General features: G+C 42.6%; 1 protein-coding gene across 1 annotated transcript; it reads left to right on the top strand.

The window, feature by feature from the left end:
- The first annotated feature begins 1,713 nt into the window (after positions 1–1,713).
- On the top strand, positions 1,714–18,101 carry SYTL4 (synaptotagmin like 4). Its single transcript, XM_059385207.1, has 12 exons — positions 1,714–1,895; positions 2,374–2,449; positions 2,805–2,895; positions 3,003–3,106; positions 3,602–3,694; positions 5,206–5,384; positions 5,669–5,771; positions 6,494–6,655; positions 10,734–10,842; positions 13,166–13,265; positions 14,038–14,246; positions 16,200–18,101. Exons 1-12 carry the CDS (start codon positions 1,714–1,716, stop codon positions 16,346–16,348), a joined length of 1,557 nt encoding a protein of 518 aa, XP_059241190.1. The 3' UTR covers positions 16,349–18,101.
- The last annotated feature ends 169 nt before the right edge of the window (positions 18,102–18,270 follow it).

Genomic DNA, 18,270 nt, shown 5'->3' on the forward strand with positions numbered 1-18,270 from the left:
TCTCTGCTCAGCAGGGAGCCTGCTTCCCTTCCTCTCTCTCTGCCTGCCTCTCTGCCTACTTGTGATCTCTGTCAAATAAATAAATAAAATCTTTAAAAAAAAGATTTTATTTATTATTATTATTTTTTGTCAGAGAGAGAGCACAAGCGGGGGGGGGGGGGGGTGGCAGGCAGAGGGAGAAGCAGGCTCCTTGAAGAGCCCCCAGATTTATATTTTAAAAGCCCCTGGATTTATATTTTGACTATCCTATTGAGGATAGACTGTGTAGGGACAGGGTAAAAGTAGGGAGTTCAGTCAGGAGGCTGTTGTGACCATATCATGACCAGTAGCTAGATGATTGTAGTTTGGACCAAAGTAATGGCAGTGGAGGGGCTAAGAACTGGTCAGATTCTAGACATAATTGAAGGCAGAGCCAACAGTATTTGCCAATAGGTTGGATTTGTACTGTGAGAGAATGAGGGGAGTTAAGGGAAACTGTTAAGATTTTTGAACAAGAAAAATGAAAGGAAGAAGTTGTAATTCGATGAGATTGATGGAAGAACAGGTTTGGGGAGGATTATGACCTTAGTCTTATATTTGCTGTGTCTGAAACATCCAAGTAGGGATGTTAAGTAGGCTGCTGGAAATCCAAGCCTGGTGTTTGAATGAGAGATAAATTTAGGAGTTATTGGTTTATAGAAGATATTTAAAGCCATGAAACTATATGAGATCATTTAGGGATAATTCTAGATAGTGACGAGAAGCAGCCTAAGGAATAGGCCTGAACACAATCAGAAAATTGGAGGTTTAGGAGCTGAACGACTAGCAAATGAACCTGAGAAGGGGACAGCAGCAAGGTCAGAGGACCAGGAGAGTGTTGTGTCCCAGAAGCCCAGTGAAATTAGTTGAGATTCTTGAGGAAGAATGATTTTTTCCTTTTTCTTACTGCTCTCACAAATTCCTTGGGGTCCAGGGATGGTCTCCTTTTTAGCAATGAGGACTGCTGTTTTGAATGTCCAGAGTCATCTGTAAAGCTGAGAAAGAATTCTAGTCTTCTGAATATGGTCTTTGAAACATACTTCTTATTTATGTGTCTACTTTAAGCCCCATTGAGGGGATTCAGTCAACAAATACAGGAGTGCCCACTGTAAGGTGGTTTTTCTTGTAGGCATTGGGAACACAGCAGTGAACAAGATATGTGGTTACTGATTTCAGAGAACTTAGTCTAATGGAGGAGAAAAACAGTAAATAAGTCATTTGTTTCAATTATTGGGTAAATTAAATAATTTGTTTAAAAGACATAGATAATTACATATGTGATGACTGCTACTAAGAAATCGGGGCCCTTTGGGAGCATATAGGAAGGTTACTAACCCAGACATGCAGTGGGGACATAGAGACATCTAGAGGAATCAACATAGAAGGAAAGACCTGAAGAAGGAGTTGATTTAGCCAGGTTAGGAAAATGGTCATCGTGAAAAGAACACCCCAGGCAGAGAAAAGAGTAAAAGGAAGAACTTTGGCATATTCAAGGAACCAAAAGAGCTTAATCATTCTAAAAATAAAGTACAAGGAGGGTGGAGATGGGTCTGGAGAAATGAGCAGGGGGCAAAATCCCAAGGGTTGTCTTGCCATGGTGAGGAGTTTGAACTCAATCCCAACAGCAAGGAGGAACTGCTGAACAGTTTTCTAAGTGTACTCAGATATTTATCTTAGATCACTCAGGCTACCAGTATGAATGGGCTGGAAGGAAGCCTGACTCCCAGCAGGAGAGTCCATTTCCTCTACATATTGGTTCTTGGTTTTTATTCTAGTGTGCTGTTTGAAGTGCCCAAGCCAAAAAGCGGAAGGAGTGCGCTGGAGGCCGAGAGTGAGAGTCTGGATAGCTACACAGCTGACTCGGATAGCCTGACAAGGTGAAACCCCTTTGAGTCCCTGTACCTCCACTTATCCCAAGTCTCCATTTTGTTGTCTGGTTCAGGATGCAGGGCTCCTGTAATGTAGCTTCACTGTGGCTGACTTCTGTCCTCAGCAGGTCAAATGAAGTATTTTCTCTGACCTTACCACAAGTCTTGTCAGTAGTACATCCACTGTTGGCTCTGAGCACAGCATTCTAGGGCACACTAATTTCCACAGGCTGCTGCATCTTGAAGGAGTCTTCTTGGACCAGTAGCAACTGCTCCTGATGTCCCTTAGGAATAGTAGAGTGTGTGTGTTTGTGCAAAGTTGCTTATCTGATTGTCTGCATTCCTTCAAGACAAATCAGATGTGGGTTATTACCTTCTGGATTTGGTTACTACAGTGACCCCAAGCCAGTGGATCTCCTTCCATAGAGCTTCCATAGACAGGGAAGGTAAGGAAGTGATTTTGTTATAACTTCTATTCTTCCTCCAGGAGAGACTCTCTGGATAAATCTGGCCTCTTTCCGGAATGGAAGAAGATGTCTGCCCCTGCATCTCAAGTGGAAAAGGTAAGCTTTAGTTACTGGTCAGTTGGGATCAGTTTCTCTCTCTCATCCTCTCTCTCTCTCTCTTCTCGCTTTCTTCTCCCTTCTCAGGAGCAGTTTACATCAAGAATTCAACGAAACAAATTTCAGTTCACATTCACTTGGGAGCACTTAAGGTTTTGGTTAAAACATGAAAAATATGTTTCGTATTACTTCCTAGGATTAAATTAAATTCCTAAGGTTAAATTAATCTTTCCTTTAACTTTGTATGGTTTAACAAAGATCTGAGCCTTGTTCTTCTTAAGGCTTTTTTCCCTTTCTCTATTCTTCCACCTACCCTACAGTCCTTTTCCATTTCCTTGCCCTTAATCCTTCCTAGGAAACTCAGCCTGGGGGTCAAAACGTGGTATCTATTGATGAGGGTGAAATGATATTTAAGAAGAACACCAGAAAAATTCTCAGGCCTTCAGGTAGGTTTCCCTTTATGGCCTTTGAGATTGAAGTCCTATGTACCTGAATGTGTTCTTGGTATGAAAAAGAGTAGGTCTCTTATTTGGGTTTTTGGTCTTCCATTCAGAATATACTAAATCTGTGATTGATCTTCGCCCGGAAGATGTGGGTCATGAAAACGGCTCCTTGGGAGACAGAAGCAAATCTGTCCCAGGCCTCAGTGTAGATATGGTAAGTGCCCTTGTATTGGTCACTATATGAAACTGTATAAATCTAGAGCTGACCTTAGTATTCAATGCTCTTAATCAACCTGTTTAATTCTTTAGGAAAAGGCAACATAAATCTTGATTCCTCCAAATGCCTAAAGTAAATCTGGTTGCTGAATTCCTTAAAGAAAAAGATTGTCCTCACTATCTTCTAATACATTGCTTGATATGTAGTTGGGAGCTCAAATACTTACTTTGATAAAAATGTAAAGGGATGTTTGGATTGGGGCAGTCGAATGGGAAAGAGATATTCTTATCTTGTTCTTTTGAGATTGGAGAAAGATGGTGGGAATATAGTTTTGAAGCCTGAAATGGGAGACCTAAAATAAGGATAATGTGCATGCATATGCACATGACACCTCAGAGATGAGCAATAATTATGGCTCCCACTCAAGGAAGTTTATTAGTCTTTGAAGTTGTTCTGACTTTATTAACTCTGAATCTATATTTACTGTTCCAGGAAGAGGAAGAGGAAGAAGAAGACATTGACCATCTGGTGAAGCTGCATCGCCAGAAGCTAGCTAGAAGCAGCATGCGAAGCGGTTCCTCCATGGTAAGTTCTATTAGTTCTGTGGCTACAGACATGTTGGGGTACCAAGAATGAAACAAGTATCTCTCTAGAGCAGAGTCAGGACCTGGGGAAATCATCCTAGTTTCTCTTTCCAGGTGAGTGAGATGCATTTGTCTGTTCATATCCTCAGTTTAGACCATAGTTGCGTAGAGCACAGCTAGGTAACTTTCCTCGGCCTCTGCCCTGGAAATAGTCAGGTAATTAGGCAATTTGGGCTAGAGATGTTCTTGATCATAGGTTTGTGAACAGTAAACCATGACTTCCCTAAAAAGATAAGAGGACTGAAGTGAGCAAGGTAATATTTCTTCATCAGAGTCTACTCCAAATCTCACATTTATGAGCATTGTCATGAGGGAGCCCTGGCAGGGTTAATTGGCATCATGGTATGACTAAAGAGCAGCAATATCAATCAGAATCATGAAGTTAAAGGCACATTTAAGAATTAGGGCCTGGTTCTGTCATAACTATGAAAATTGGTGTTTAGGGGACAGACAGAGAATCAGAAACTAAGGTGATTGGGGTTTGTTCCTACTCCCACACAGGAATAGAATGGCAGGCTTACAGAGCTGATACCTACCTGAGAGGAAGAAGTCTTTTCACCTCTGGTGGGATTTCCCCCCCAAATCTGACATAATCACTTTTTTATGTAGGTCTTAATAGGGCTAAGGCAGGTAAAAGAAACCTATAGACACAGACACACAGAGAAACACACACACAATGGAATATTACTCAGCCATCAAAAAATGAAATTTTGCCATTTGCGACAACATGGATGGAGCTAGAGTGTATTAGGCTGAGTGAAATTAAGTAGCTCACAGAAAGACAAATACCATAGATTTCTCACTCAGATGTGGAATTTAAGAACAAAACAGATGAACATATGGCAAGAAGGAAAAGGAAAAAAAGGAGAGAGGGAAACAAGCCATAAGGGGCTCTAAAGGATAGAGAACAAACTGAGGGTCAGTGGAGGGAGGTGGGTGGTGGATGGGCTAGATGGTTGATGGGTATTACAGAGGGCACTTGTTGTGATGAGCACTGGGTATTATATGTATGTGATGAATCACTGAATTCTACTCCAGAAACTAATATTGCATTGTATGTTCACTAAAATTTAAATAAAAAAGAAACCCAGAGATAATTAAGGTACTTTGTTTTAATTAGTAACTGGCCCCTGCTAGTCAACATGTTAGCATATATAACATGACCAGAAGCATAGTTTCATCTTACCCATACTCCTTGTCTACCTTCTGGGACAGGTGAAAACTAAAAATAAAATTTGTAAAAAGAGGGGAAGAAGAGAAGCTAAGAGCTCAGGTGAGCCATGAACTGATTATTAAGCTTAGCAGTTGCAAACGTGCTATGCACTGTCTCATCCTCTGGGGCTTCTGAAGATTTTGTTTTGTTCAGTGACTATGGCTTTGTTGTAAGGGAAGATGTGAGCAATGTGGGAAGGGCGATTATTTGCCAGACGTCTGTGGGCACTTTATCTGCAGAGTACAATTGGCAGCATGACAAGCATCTATAGTGAAGCTGGCGACTTCGGCAACATCTTTGTGACGGGCAAGATTGCCTTTTCCCTGAAGTATGAGCAGCAAACACAGACTCTGGTCATCCATGTGAAGGAGTGCCACCAGCTGGCCTATGCAGATGAAGCTAAGAAGCACTCTAACCCGTGAGTGCTTCTGGAACCTGACTGATTCTCTGAGACGAGAGCTTGGACCCTGGCATCTGTGTGGGCACTCTTGAACTGAGGTTATCAACTTTCTGGGCAGATGAGGTGTATTTGAGAGTGGCATGGGGAGATGTGGGAAAGGGGCAAGGACTAGGAACATGCTAGAAGTCTAAGAGGGCTTGCTATGGCATTTTCATTTCATGATGGCACCTGTATATGGAGAGCAGAGAAGAATGGGCTTGAGAAAAATCAACAAGTGACTCCATACTCTCCTTAATTTCTAGATATGTGAAGACTTATCTTCTGCCTGACAAGTCCCGCCAAGGAAAAAGAAAAACCAGCATCAAGAGGAACACCATCAATCCACTGTATGATGAGACCCTCAGAGTATGTATCTAGATCCCGAGAGTAGAACATGTTCTGTCTCGTGTACTGAGCCATAGCGATTCCTCTGCTGCAGGGCAAGGCTGGGTGATATGGTTTTCTGTGGCCAAGTGTGTGTCTGAAGATAGACCATGGGCATCTGTTCACATACTAACCCCTCAGAGAAGAGAACAAAAGTGTTCTGACTTTTTTGCATTGTTGTGAAATTGGAGAGTCATGTGACCACAAATCTCATTTTATTTTTTTAAAGATTTTATTTATTTGATAAAGAAAGAGAGAGAGAGAGCTCATGAGTGGGGGGAGGGGGCAGAGAGAGAAGCAGGCTCTCCGCTGAGCAGGGAGGCCTGGATGCAGGGGTTTGATCCCAGGACCCTGGGATCATGACCTGAGCTGAAGGCAGATGTTTAACTGACTGAGCCACCCAGCTGCTGCCACAAATCTCCTTTTAAAAAGTCATTTGGGATCAGAAGTTTCTGTGGCAGTCTGTTTTGAAGATTCCGTTGTTCTTGCACCCAGTCAAGGAAAAATTAAGTTTCCAGGTCCTACCATAGGATGTGGAAGATTTTCATGAAATGGAGGGTAAGTGAAGGCTTTGACTGAGGAAACTCAAAGCACTTAGGGACCATAGTAATTTGGCATTCAGGATGTGGTTGCTCAGATTTCGGAATAATCTTTTCTGAGGAATTACCATGAACTAATCATCTTGGGCTTCTTTCTTTTCACAGTATGAGATCCCAGAATCTCTTCTGGCCCAGAGGACTTTGCAGTTCTCAGTTTGGCATCATGGTCGTTTTGGCAGAAACACTTTCCTTGGAGAGGCAGAGGTCCAGATGGATTCCTGGAAGCTTGACAAGAAACTGGATCATTGCCTCCCTTTACACGGAAAGGTAGTCTTCTTTAACAACTCCTTACACAGGTTGAATCCGAGGTAGCACTGCAGGGACCTCTGCTGCTACCTGTTGGTAGTGTCTTCGAATGAGTTTGACCGTAACTTCAGAGGCACTTGCATGTTCGAAGGTGTTATCTCCTTGTAGGCCAGGCAAAGGATGAAGCCATGGTTTTCCATTGAAAAGTCTTTCATGTGTGTGTCAAGCTTTGCCTCATAACATTCCAGAGGCTAGGCATATCCTAGCATCCTAACTTGCACCTCTTGTCCAAGCTAACCTTCTGGGTATCTCCTAATCACTTCTTTTCCAATCTCCTCTTTTCACTAAAGAAGTGGAAAGTAAAACAATTCAGGGAGTCCTAATTGTGCTCTTTGTCACTCAAGCCAGGGAAAATTTTATTTTGGTGATGGCACCTCAGGCAGGATTGTAACAATGTCCAAAATTGCGCCTGGGATTTGAGTGCAGGCCAGGATTTGCCAACTAGGTAAGTCACCCCTGTTATAAAATAACTTAGGTAAATCACTTAACTTCTGTGACTCTCAGTTTATTCATCTACAAAATGGAGATCATAATAGTATTCCTCTTTTGCAGGCTTGCCCACAAAGGGCCAGGCAATGCCTGGTACCTAATGGGAATTCAGTAGGTTATTATCATTCCGGTTAAGATGAAATTGCTAAAACAGAGTTAAGATTTCTTGATGATCTGGACTGTTTGATGGCAAGGGTTTTCCTTTTTAATTGTTATTTTCAATTAACCAACATATAGCACATCATTAGTTTTTGATGCATACACTAGCATTTTCAATGCTAAAAATAGGACATGGTGCATAGACTATTTTTGAAAAGAAATATAGGAAACTAGTAGCAGTGTCTGCCTCTGGGAAGAGAGACTGAGGTGAGAGAGCAATTTAGTTTTCTCTGTATGCTTTTTTAGAACGTTTGAACTTTTTACCATGTCTATATATACTGCTTATTTTAAAAATTAAGAATAAGAGGATTTGTGTGCATGTGGTTGGAAATTGCAATGGCATAGAAGTATATAAAAAGAAAAGTACATTCCATTCCCTAGAAAAAAGCACTATTATCAACTACTTGGATATCTTTTTTTTTTTAAAGATTTTTATTTATTTATTTGATAGACAGAGAGAGATCACAAGTAGGCAGAGAGGCAGGCAGAGAGAGAGGGGGAAGCAGGCTCCCCGCTGAGCAGAGAGCCTGATGTGGGGCTCGATCCCAGGACCCTGAGATCATGACCTGAGCTGAAGGCAGAGGCTTAAACCACTGAGCCACCCAGGCACCCCTACTTGGATATCTTTATAGAGATTTTATATTGAGCATCATGAATATGCATGTAGGGGTTTATATTTTTTCCTTTTTATACAACTAGGCTTATATGAACCTCATCATGTACGTATATCTTGATTTTTTCATTTGACAATTCATTATTTATCATGGACATCTTTCTCTGTCATCACTTACATGTCTGTCTCATTTTCATTGCTATATAGTGTTCTTTCATGTGCCTGTATTATAAATTGTTGGCTTTTTTTGCTGTTAAAACTATGCTGTACTATATCTTCACCTTCTTATGTGAATGTGATGTAGGAGAAGTTTCTGGTGGTAGAATTGCTGAGTCAGTCATGCAATATTTTGATAGCTACTTCCATAAAAAATATTAACAATGTTAAATCTGCCCCTTTAAATACTAATAAAGACAGGAAAGCAATTATCACCAGTCAATAGCATATTACTGGAAATATAGAATCTCTCTCCTTTTTAAAAACATTTTATTTATTTGAGGAGGAGAGAGAGAGAAAAAAAGAGAGCGAGTATGCATGTGAACACAAGCTGGGGGAGGGGCAAAGGGAGAGGGAGAAGCAGACTCCTTAATGGGCATGGGGCCTGATGAGGCTTGATCCCAGGACCCCAGGATCATGACCTGAGCCGAGGGCAGATGTTTAACTTACTGAACCACCCAGGCACCCCAGAGATGTAGAATTTCTTAAGCATCTCCACGTGACTCATTCTTTCAGGGGCTTATGGTTGATATAATGGTACTGGAAATGTCACCCTAAACCATTATGAACTACTGCCAATAAAAGTGTCTTACATCAAAAGAAAAAAAACTGCATTAATATGGAGATATTTGCTCTTTGCAATTATTTTGAGCTAGAATAGAAATATGCTACTGAAAAAACACACCAGTTTCTAGCAAAGGCTAAACCCCAGTTTTAAGAGTCTACTGAAGTTCACAATCTGGAAATGAATAAATTGTGTAGATATTTATAAACAATAAAAAGTCCACTCTGGCATTACATATCTATTTTAACTTAAAACACTACATTTATTGCCTCTGATCTATCCCCCCCACCCCGCCCAGCAATCCATTTGCTTCCATTCAGCTCCCGTTCTCTTCCTGGCCTCCACCTTCCTATTCTTTTGTATCTCGCCCATACACTAAACTGTGCATCTGGGTGTGTGGTACATTCTTCTAAGCCAGTGGGAATTATGCCTTCCCGGCATTGGTATACTCCATGGTGAGGACCTAGGTGAGAGGAGCCCCAGTGAACACAGGCAGGTGAAGGGCAAGTCTGGTCTGCACCAGCTTATGATCTGGATACCAAAAAGTAAAGAACAGAATCACGCCCAGAGAGCCAATAGAGTGAAGCAGTTCTGGTACCAACAGCCAAAGACAATAGGGCCACTTGCTGCTCATTCCAGATATTCATTCCTTCATTCTTACACTCATTCAGTAAATATTTGTGGAGTACCTACTGTGTGCCAGGTACTTGGCTAAGTGTCAGGCCTACTAGGCCAAGCAAAACTAGGGTGATTCCTGTCCTCCTGCCATTTAGGTTCTAGTGGTAGAGACAGCCGTTCATCAAAAGTAATGTACAGATAAAATTGGAAATTGTGGCATGCTCAAATCTTAGCAGCAGAGTTTCACCTAGCCTTCAAATCTCTGCAAGCTCTCTTTAAAAAAAAACTTTTTATCTTGGAAAGTCATACAAGCAATACATACCATTCTCTTGAAAAAGACTGTGTATATATATGTATACACACACACACAGGCAAAAGTGAAAGCCCTCTTTCCTTTCCCCAGTCCACTCCTCTCTGGAGAATAAACAAGTGTTAGGTTTGTATGTATCCTTCAGGGTTTTTCTCTTTCTTTCTTTCTTTCTTTCTTTCTTTTGGTCAGGAGAAAAAGATAAAAATTTATCCTCTGCAGTGTAGTATAGTGGTTAAAAGCATAGACTCTGGAGCTAGTCTATATGAATCTGAATCCTGCCTCTGCCATTTGCTAATTGTGTGACCTTGGGCAAGTTACTTAACCTCTCTGTTCCATAATCTATAACATGGGGCTAATAGTACCTATAGTGTCATACCTATGTGTAATCTTGAGGATGACACAAAATGATATACTTAAAGTACTTATAACATAGTAAGTACTATATAAGTGATAATTATCATTATTTACATACATACATATTCACATGTACAAACATGAACACATGTCAATATAAGCAGGATACTTTTTCTGAATTTTGCTTTGTTGACTTACTAGTATGGCTTGGGTATCTTTCTCAGTCAGCACGTATGGATTCCCTGGGTTCTTTTCGATGATTGCATGCTGTAATCCAGGCGCCATCTGCGGGCATTAAAATCGCTCACTTAACCTTTTCTGTATTGATCAACATTTAGGTTGTTCCACTTTTTGGCTTTTACTAACAATGTTGGTAGCAAGATTCCTCATCATGGTATCTGTCGCCTGTGAGTCTGTGTGGCAACTTCACTGGAAGACCTTTGAGGGCATTTGGAATCTAGTCAGTGTATCCCCCAAGTAGCAAAACAGTGGGCATTGCAGAAGAACTTCACTGTTTTTTCTCCAGCTCCTTCTGAAGGAACTGCCTTAGAATCCTGTGGCTGCCATGGCCTAGGTACCCTGGATTGTATCCATAAGGAGGATTCTCTCATGTCATGAAGCTGTTCTAGGGGTCAATTTTCGAGTCTCCTCAGCAAGAGGTCCCAACAACTCCTGAGAAGCCCTGCTTGACCTGTCAGGTTTCCCTGTGTTTCAGATCAGTGCTGAGTCCCTGACTGGCTTGCCGTCACACAAAGGCGAGTTGGTGGTTTCATTGAAATACATCCCAGCCTCCAAACTCCCTGTTGGAGGTGACCGGAAAAAGAGTGAGTTTTTTTTTTGGGGGGGGGGGGGGGGGTGGGGAGGTTTGCTGGATTTAGTCCTTGGTGTTCTGTACAGGGCATGTGTGAGATAGTGCAGCTGGTGGCCAGCTCTGTTGGTGAGACAAGATTGAGATGTTCCTTGGATCATCTTCTAGGGAAGATTCCTTTACTAAGAAAGCCTTTTCTGCATCATTTTCAACCAGAAGGGAATATCTTAGCATTGGCACTCATTTTTTTTTTAGGCCATTAAACTGACTTGGTATCAGTCCAGGTATAGCAAGCTATTAAGAGGGCAGATTAGAACAGAAAGTTTGGGGGTGAGAAAGGGTGGTTGCACAGGGTGGTGAAATGTGAGGGACAGGAAGTTAAAGGTCAAGGCAGAGTAAATGAGCACACCAGGCGCTGTGCCAGTGATTAGGGACATGTGGATGAATAAGACATGTTTGCCCTCCCTAGAGAAGCTTAGTGTAGTGAGGACGACAGTCATATGTTGAAAGAGCACAGATACAGGAGTGATGAATTCTTTCTGGTTACATTTGGGGAGAACTCGAAAGAGGAAGTAAGGATGAAACTGGACTTCAGAAGAGGATGGGGTGAGAAGAGAAGTTCCAGAAGAGATAGCAAGAGGAAAGGTTTTAAAAAGGCATGGTAAATGTGGGGTTGGATGTAAAGTGTGAGGTAGTGAACTCCTTCTTTTGGTGGTGCTGGGGTTATGGTTTGTATATGGGGGAGTGGAGCTGCAGTTGCCTGACTGAAAAGGGCTTTGAACATAACAGTAAGGAGTTGAGTTTGACCCATTGGTGCAATGGGAAGCCAAAGTCTTGGAAAAACTGTTGCAGGGTCTAATCCATAGGATACGGGGTTCAACAAGACCCCCAGGAAGGGTGTGTGGGATGACTAGAGAAGAGAAGCAAGGATTGGACCGTAGGAAAGAGCAACACTTTAAAGGATGAAGAGAGGACAGAAAGCTAATGAGGTAGAGGGTTATTTTAGGAAAGAGCTTGCAGAAAAAAAGAGCAGAGGTTGTTAATAGTGTTGAAATACAACTGGGATGTCAGGCCGGTGAGGATCGGGAAGACATGGCTCATCAGCGTTAGGCTGTCTTTTCAGTGGTTTAGTGGAAGCAGAAGCCAGCTTCTGCTAGTTTCACCAGAAACTAGGCTGAGTGAATAAAGCAAAGAATTAGAAGTAGTGAGTGGGGACTCTTTTTTTTTTTTTAATTTTTTTATTTTTAGGATAATTGATGGTGAAAGAAAGAGGTAGGAGTAAAGGGAGATTTTCTTTTTAAAGGATCTTTTCTTCTTTTAAGAGATTTATTTGAGATGGAAGTGGGGCATAAGCGAAGGGGAGGGGCAGAGGGAGACAGAGAAGCAGACTCCCTGATAAGCATAGAGTCCAATATGGGGCTCAATCCCAGGACCCCAGGATCATGACCTAAGCCAAAGGCAGACACTTAATCAACTGAGCCACCCAGGTGACACTTTTTAAAGGATTTTCAAAAGAAGAGGAGATTAGTGTATATTTAGACTGAGGTGACAGGACTAGTAGAAGAGATATTAAAAATGGGAGGTGGGTTCTCCCTCTGCCTCTCCTGCCTCCCTGGCTTTTGCTCTCTCTCATTCACACATTCTCTCTCTCTCTCTCAAATAAGTAAATGAAACCTTTTAAAAAGCCAGGGGGTGGTGGTGGTGGTGGAGTGCGCTCCTGGGTGGCTCAGTGGGTTAAGCATCTGACTTTGGCTCAGGTCATGGTCCCAGGGGCCTAGAAGGAAATCCTTTATCCAGCTCCCTGCTCAGCAGGGAGTCTGCTTCTCCCTCTGCCTCTCCTCCCTGACTTGTGCTATCTCTCTCTGTCTCTCTCAAATAAATAAATAAAATCTTAAAAAAAATGGAAGGTGGGGGTTGAAATGGATGATGCCTGATGCGTCCTGCAAAGTGGGCATGGGATCAAGAACACACGTAGGGGATTTCCCTTTTTAAAAATCATTAAACAAATATCAGGCAACTTCACTTCTCTAAGCCTCCACTTTCCCATCTATAAATTAGGAATAAGAGTAGATACCTTCTACTGTTGCTTTGACAATTAAAGGCTTAATGTAGATTCAGGCACATAGCCAGTTTTCTAAAAAGCATTTATTGCTACTTCTGTCCTTACTAGTTGAGTCAGGCACTGTGTTAGGTCCTGAGAGTGGAAGTCAGATGTGGTCCAGTTGTCATGGAGCCTGCTGCCTTCAGGAGCCAGGGATGGAAGGTGCTCTGTAGGCAAAGGTCAAGAGAAATCTGAAGCGGGGAGGGGATCAACTTGTTATGGCTGACCTCCCTTGCAGGTAAAGGTGGGGAAGGGGGAGAGCTCCAGGTGTGGATCAAAGAAGCCAAGAACCTGACGGCTGCCAAATCAGGAGGGACTTCAGACAGCTTTGTCAAGGGGTGAGTCCCTGGCCAGCACCAAACTAACCAGTTCTGGGACAAGGAAACTAAGAGAGGAGCCCAAATGAACCTTTCTCTGTGGATATTATCCTTGTATATCCCACTGCCTCCAGCAGCCAACTCTGTTCCTGAAAATAGGTACTGGGAAAGCCTCTATAACCCACTTTGTCCTGGTCTGAGCTCAGTTTGGACTGTGCTATAGTGTGGTTTTCCAGAGAGGAGGGTGGTAGACAGACAGGCTGGACTTTTCCTTTGATACAGACTTTGGCTTTATTATAATGAATCCTGAATCAAAAGCTATATCCCCTGACCGTTAGGATTTAGGAACTTAGGACTGACTGTGCTCCCCACAATACTGAAGCAACACCAGCTCCCCCCCGCCCCAATGATAGATCATCCTGCCGAATTAAGTTTTCTAGCAAATCATGGTTGGCTAGGCCTATAGTTAACGACTGTTGGTTTTCTTGAAAGAGGACCTTGTCCAGGAGTAATGGAATCAAATATTTAAAGCCCATGTTTGGTTGAGTATAGATAAGAGTTTATTAATGACACTGTATTAATTTTTTCTCCAGGTTAAAGGAATTGAATCAGGTGAATGATCCAGTGGGGGTAGTGGGAAGTCTGCTTCAGGATATCTGGAGGAGGGAGTGTGTGCTAGCATCGGCCTGACGACCAACCTCCCTGGGCTAGGCCTGCACCAGGGGAAAGGGGAATTTAGACAGGTATTTGCCAGCTTTGAGTAGGTTGTTGATTATTCCCTGCCCTCTGCCAGATACCTCCTTCCCATGAGGAACAAGGCCAGTAAGCGTAAAACTCCCGTGATGAAGAAGACCCTGAATCCCCACTACAACCACACATTTGTCTACAATGGTGTGAGGCTGGAAGATCTGCAACACATGTGCCTGGAACTGACTGTGTGGGACCGGGAGCCTCTGGCCAGCAATGACTTCCTGGGTGGGGTCAGGCTGGGTGTTGGCACTGGTGAGAGCCTGTCCCCAGTCCTGACTATTTTAAAGGCCTCTTGCATATTTTTCAGTCCTCATATACCTGTAGCCCTTCCTTCGGAGCCTCTCTATAGCAAAAGCAGTCTTCTTTTCTTTCAGTTAATGTCTGGTCACAATTGACTGAGTGCAGGCCTCGGGGGAAGGCTGAGCTCATGCACTGTTAATGGGTACACATGAATGGGACCCTGATTGCCAGGAATGCCGCCATCTTACTGCCAAAAAATCTAAAAACCTACCTGCACCAACGGATAATTTCCATCTTCTATCCTGTTGTAACAAAAGAGGGGCTTTTCTAGCAAAGTCCATGCTCTTTCCAAGTATTCTGGATCATACCCTAACCTTCTTAACCTCAAGCTTTTGGAATCTTCTCTCTCTCCTGTCTGATCACTTTCATTCCCTCTACCTCTCTACTGGAGGAGAAAACCGATACGCTCTGATATTGCCAATCTTTAAGAAACAGAAATTAACCTTTTCTTGACCCTACATTCCCCCTTTTAATTTCTTAAAAGGAATTGTCTCTACTTCCTCACATCTCTTTTAGTCCTCAGTCTACTGTGATCTGGCTTCTGTCTCACCACTCCACTGAGCAGTTGCTCATGATGGACTTTTGCTTTCATATTACTAGAATTTTCATGTGATTTAGCCTAGCTGATCCCTCCCTTTTTCTTGAAATACTTAGCTCCTACTGATTCTGCATTTGTCTTTGGAGCTTTCATTCTCTACCCAAACTCTAAATACTGGTGTTTTTTTAGGGCTTAGTCTTGAATCCTTTTTCCTCTCTGCAGTCTCTTCATGCCTGCAGCCTTAAATACTACTTGTATATTAAGAAGTCATATAAAGCACTTAACCCGAAGTGTCTAGAATGAGGTTTTCACAAATGCAAGTAAGTTCGTATCAGTCCCCCACTTAAAACCCTTCAATGGCCCACTCCTGTGCTTAGAAGACAATCCAAAGTTCTTGCCATTCTTACAGGCCCCTCCAGATTCTGGACCCTTTGTTCCTTTAAAATCTATCTTTATATCACTTTTCTGCTGGCTCCCTGTGCTCCAAACACAATGACTCTTTCTGCTTTCCAAATATACCAAGCTCATTCCAACTTCAGAACCTTTGCAATTATTGTTAACCTTTCTCTGGCTCCTTCCCATCCTTCAGTGTTCTACTCAGATGTCTCCTTGGAGAGGCACCCAGACCATTCCAGCTAAAGGAGGCCCTAATCTAGGCACCACCGACCACCCTCTTTAGTTACTTGGTGACACTTATCTCACTATCTGGAATATTCTTGACTTCCTTGTAAATGTTGTGTTTCCTCTATTCAAATGTAAGCTGCCTATAAGGCAGGACTTTTTTTTTTTTTTCTTTGTTCACCACTGTATCTCCGAAGCCTCAAAGAGTACCTGGTACATGGTAAGTACTCAATAATTGTTTGTTGAAAAAATGAATGTACAAGAAGTAGGAATGAGGCCACATCCAATCCGAACCTTAGGCCTGGAGTCTATAGCTAGAGGAAAAAAAGGTGTTTAGCTGCTGCTTCTCCCACCCCTCACACCCCCACCTTCTTTTTTTTTTTTTTTTTTTTTTTTTTTTTTTTCCAGTCGAGTTGACGGTGATAGAAAGGCAGTAGCTCTGGCATGAGGTGTCAGACATAAGAACTCTGTCATGGCCTCAGAAGGAGAGGTCTGAAGCCACCGTGTGCTCGTTGGAGTCTCATTTCTTCAATCTGAAGTCTCTTGATTGAGTCTCGGGAGCACAGAGACAGCCTTGCCAAGTCACTAGGGAGCAGTTCCCAGACGGCCATCCCCATCCACCCATCTCCCTAATATGCTATCTTTTGTGGGATGGCTACCCTTGCCATGTAACCCCTCTTTCCTGGGGGGAGGGTGGTTGAGGCATGGGTTCCCTGTTCAGCCACTCCTCTGGTGTTTCTCCTCAGGGATCAGTAATGGGGAAGTGGTGGACTGGATGGACTCGACTGGGGAAGAAGTGAGCCTGTGGCAGAAGATGCGACAGTACCCAGGGTCGTGGGCAGAAGGGACTCTGCATTTGCGTTCCTCGATGGCCAAACAGAAGCTGGGCCTATGAGTCCCCGTCCTTCTCTGAAGGTCCAGTCCTGTCCAGGGCAAGTCAGAGGACATGAAGAAACCAAGAGCAAAGATTTATAATGTGTGTATGTGTGTATGTTTGTGTGTTATGTATGTGTGTGTGTATAAACACATATTTCTACAATTCTCATTATGCTAGAGTCATGCAGACTCTTTCCCTTTTCTGAAGTAGGCTCAAGAGTAAAGATCTGTTCCAAATGTTTTTATTTGTGCTTCATCTAGTATATTTCCAGAGTCCATGCATATATCCTTATGATCTTTAATTAACTTAAAATCTTTTAAAACAAGCTTTTTTAAAAAAAAATCCCCTGTCTTGCTTTTCCTCCTTCCCCAGGAAGCTCTGGCTACCTTTGGCATTCATACAGGTCTGTGTTGGAAGGTGTGCCTGGGCTGAGGCCAAGGCTCTGGGAAGCAGGGTTGGGTTACTAAAGGTAAGAGAAGATGGGAGAGAGGTGAGCAGGTCTGCCCCCTTCCTTTCAAATTTCTGTTTTTAACTCCATTTTTACCTTGATAAATTTCTGGAACTTGGCTTTTAACTCTTCTTGTTCTTAAGCAGTTTTTGTAGCACTTGGGTCTCATGGTTTCCTTTGAAATGCTAAGAAAATTCCCAAGTTCCTTCCAGCTCCAGACATCTTCACTAGACCTTTAACAGACCCTTAAAATGGAGCTGCTTTAGAAAAAAAAAAAGAACACTTTAGTTAGTTAGTGACTGAGTCATGGACATGCCCCAAATGACTTCTCGGTGGTCTCATAGGACCCGACTGGCTGAGAGTGAAATGTCTCCCAGCCTGTGCTGCATTTTTGCATTTTATACAGATACAGCTGTTGTTGGAGAGCTCCTCATTTCTTTAATAAAAGACATCTTCACCTTCATGTGCCACATCTTTCTGAGAGCTTGTGTCCACGGTGTGGTACCACACAGAATATGGTCTATGTACTATCATGCCAGTCAGAATAGCCAAGTACTGACTAAACTGGCCCAGTGTTGGGGCGCCTGGGTGGCTCAGTTAGTTAAGCATCTGCCTTCGGCTCAGGTCATGATCTGGGGGTTCTGGGATCAAGCCCCACATTGGCCTCCCTGCTCAGCGAGGAGCCTGCTTCTCCCTCTCCCTCTACCCCTACCCTCTGCTTGTGCTCGCTTTCTCACATTTCATCTCAAATAAATAAATAAAAACAAAAAAAAAAAAAAAAAAAAAAAGGTAAACTGGCTCAGTGTTTCTCCAGACTGGGCACTGTTAGTACTCTAAGACAATGTGTTCAGAGAACCTCCTAGTTATTCTGACTTCCTTCTTGAAGTGACTTCAGTTTCTATTTTTCCTGTTGTTTCCTAAATGTGACCTAAATGTAATGTGGGTGTGATGCGTTGAGACCTTTCTAAGAAGGGTCTAGTGACCTGAGTTTCTTTTCTGAAACTCACTGTACCAAATGGACCTTTTTATCCTTGCAAGTGTATCTACACAAAATTGTTTGTGAAAGGAGTCTATACCAGAGAAAAGATCCCCTTTGGTAGAGTCTGCTGATTTCTCCTAGAAGGGCCATTAGATTAAGGGCAGCTGCTGTGGTTTCTACTGTATAGGTGAGCCAAATGGAGGAATGTTTTTTAAAAGGTTTGTTTGGTATGGCTTGATGCTATAATGGAAAGCATAATTTGGAATCCTCGTCTGTAACTCGCTCCTTTGTTCTCCATGCCCTGAAATGTAACTGTGCTTCAATAAAGCTTTCTCACTTGCCAAGTGTTTGCATTTGTTAGTTCAACTGAGGCTTTTCTCTCTCATGTCCTCACTTACTGCAGTTTCTGTTCAGTGGCTTGATGGGAAAGAACCAAAGAGACAAATACCTTCCCTAAGCATACACTGCACTGATTGGAAGAAAATTTCCCTTTCCCTATGTTGCTGCCTGATA

Source organism: Mustela nigripes, chromosome X, assembly GCF_022355385.1.
Source record: "Mustela nigripes isolate SB6536 chromosome X, MUSNIG.SB6536, whole genome shotgun sequence".
NCBI lineage: Eukaryota > Metazoa > Chordata > Mammalia > Carnivora > Mustelidae > Mustela > Mustela nigripes.

Coding starts and splice junctions, on each gene's coding strand:
- SYTL4 (XM_059385207.1), top strand. CDS start 1,714: ATGAATGGGCTGGAAGGAAGCCTGACTCCCAGCAGGAGAGTCCATTTC. Junction 13,266..14,037: donor TCAGACAGCTTTGTCAAGGG/GTGAGTCCCTGG, acceptor GCCCTCTGCCAG/ATACCTCCTTCCCATGAGGA. Junction 14,247..16,199: donor CAGGCTGGGTGTTGGCACTG/GTGAGAGCCTGT, acceptor GTTTCTCCTCAG/GGATCAGTAATGGGGAAGTG.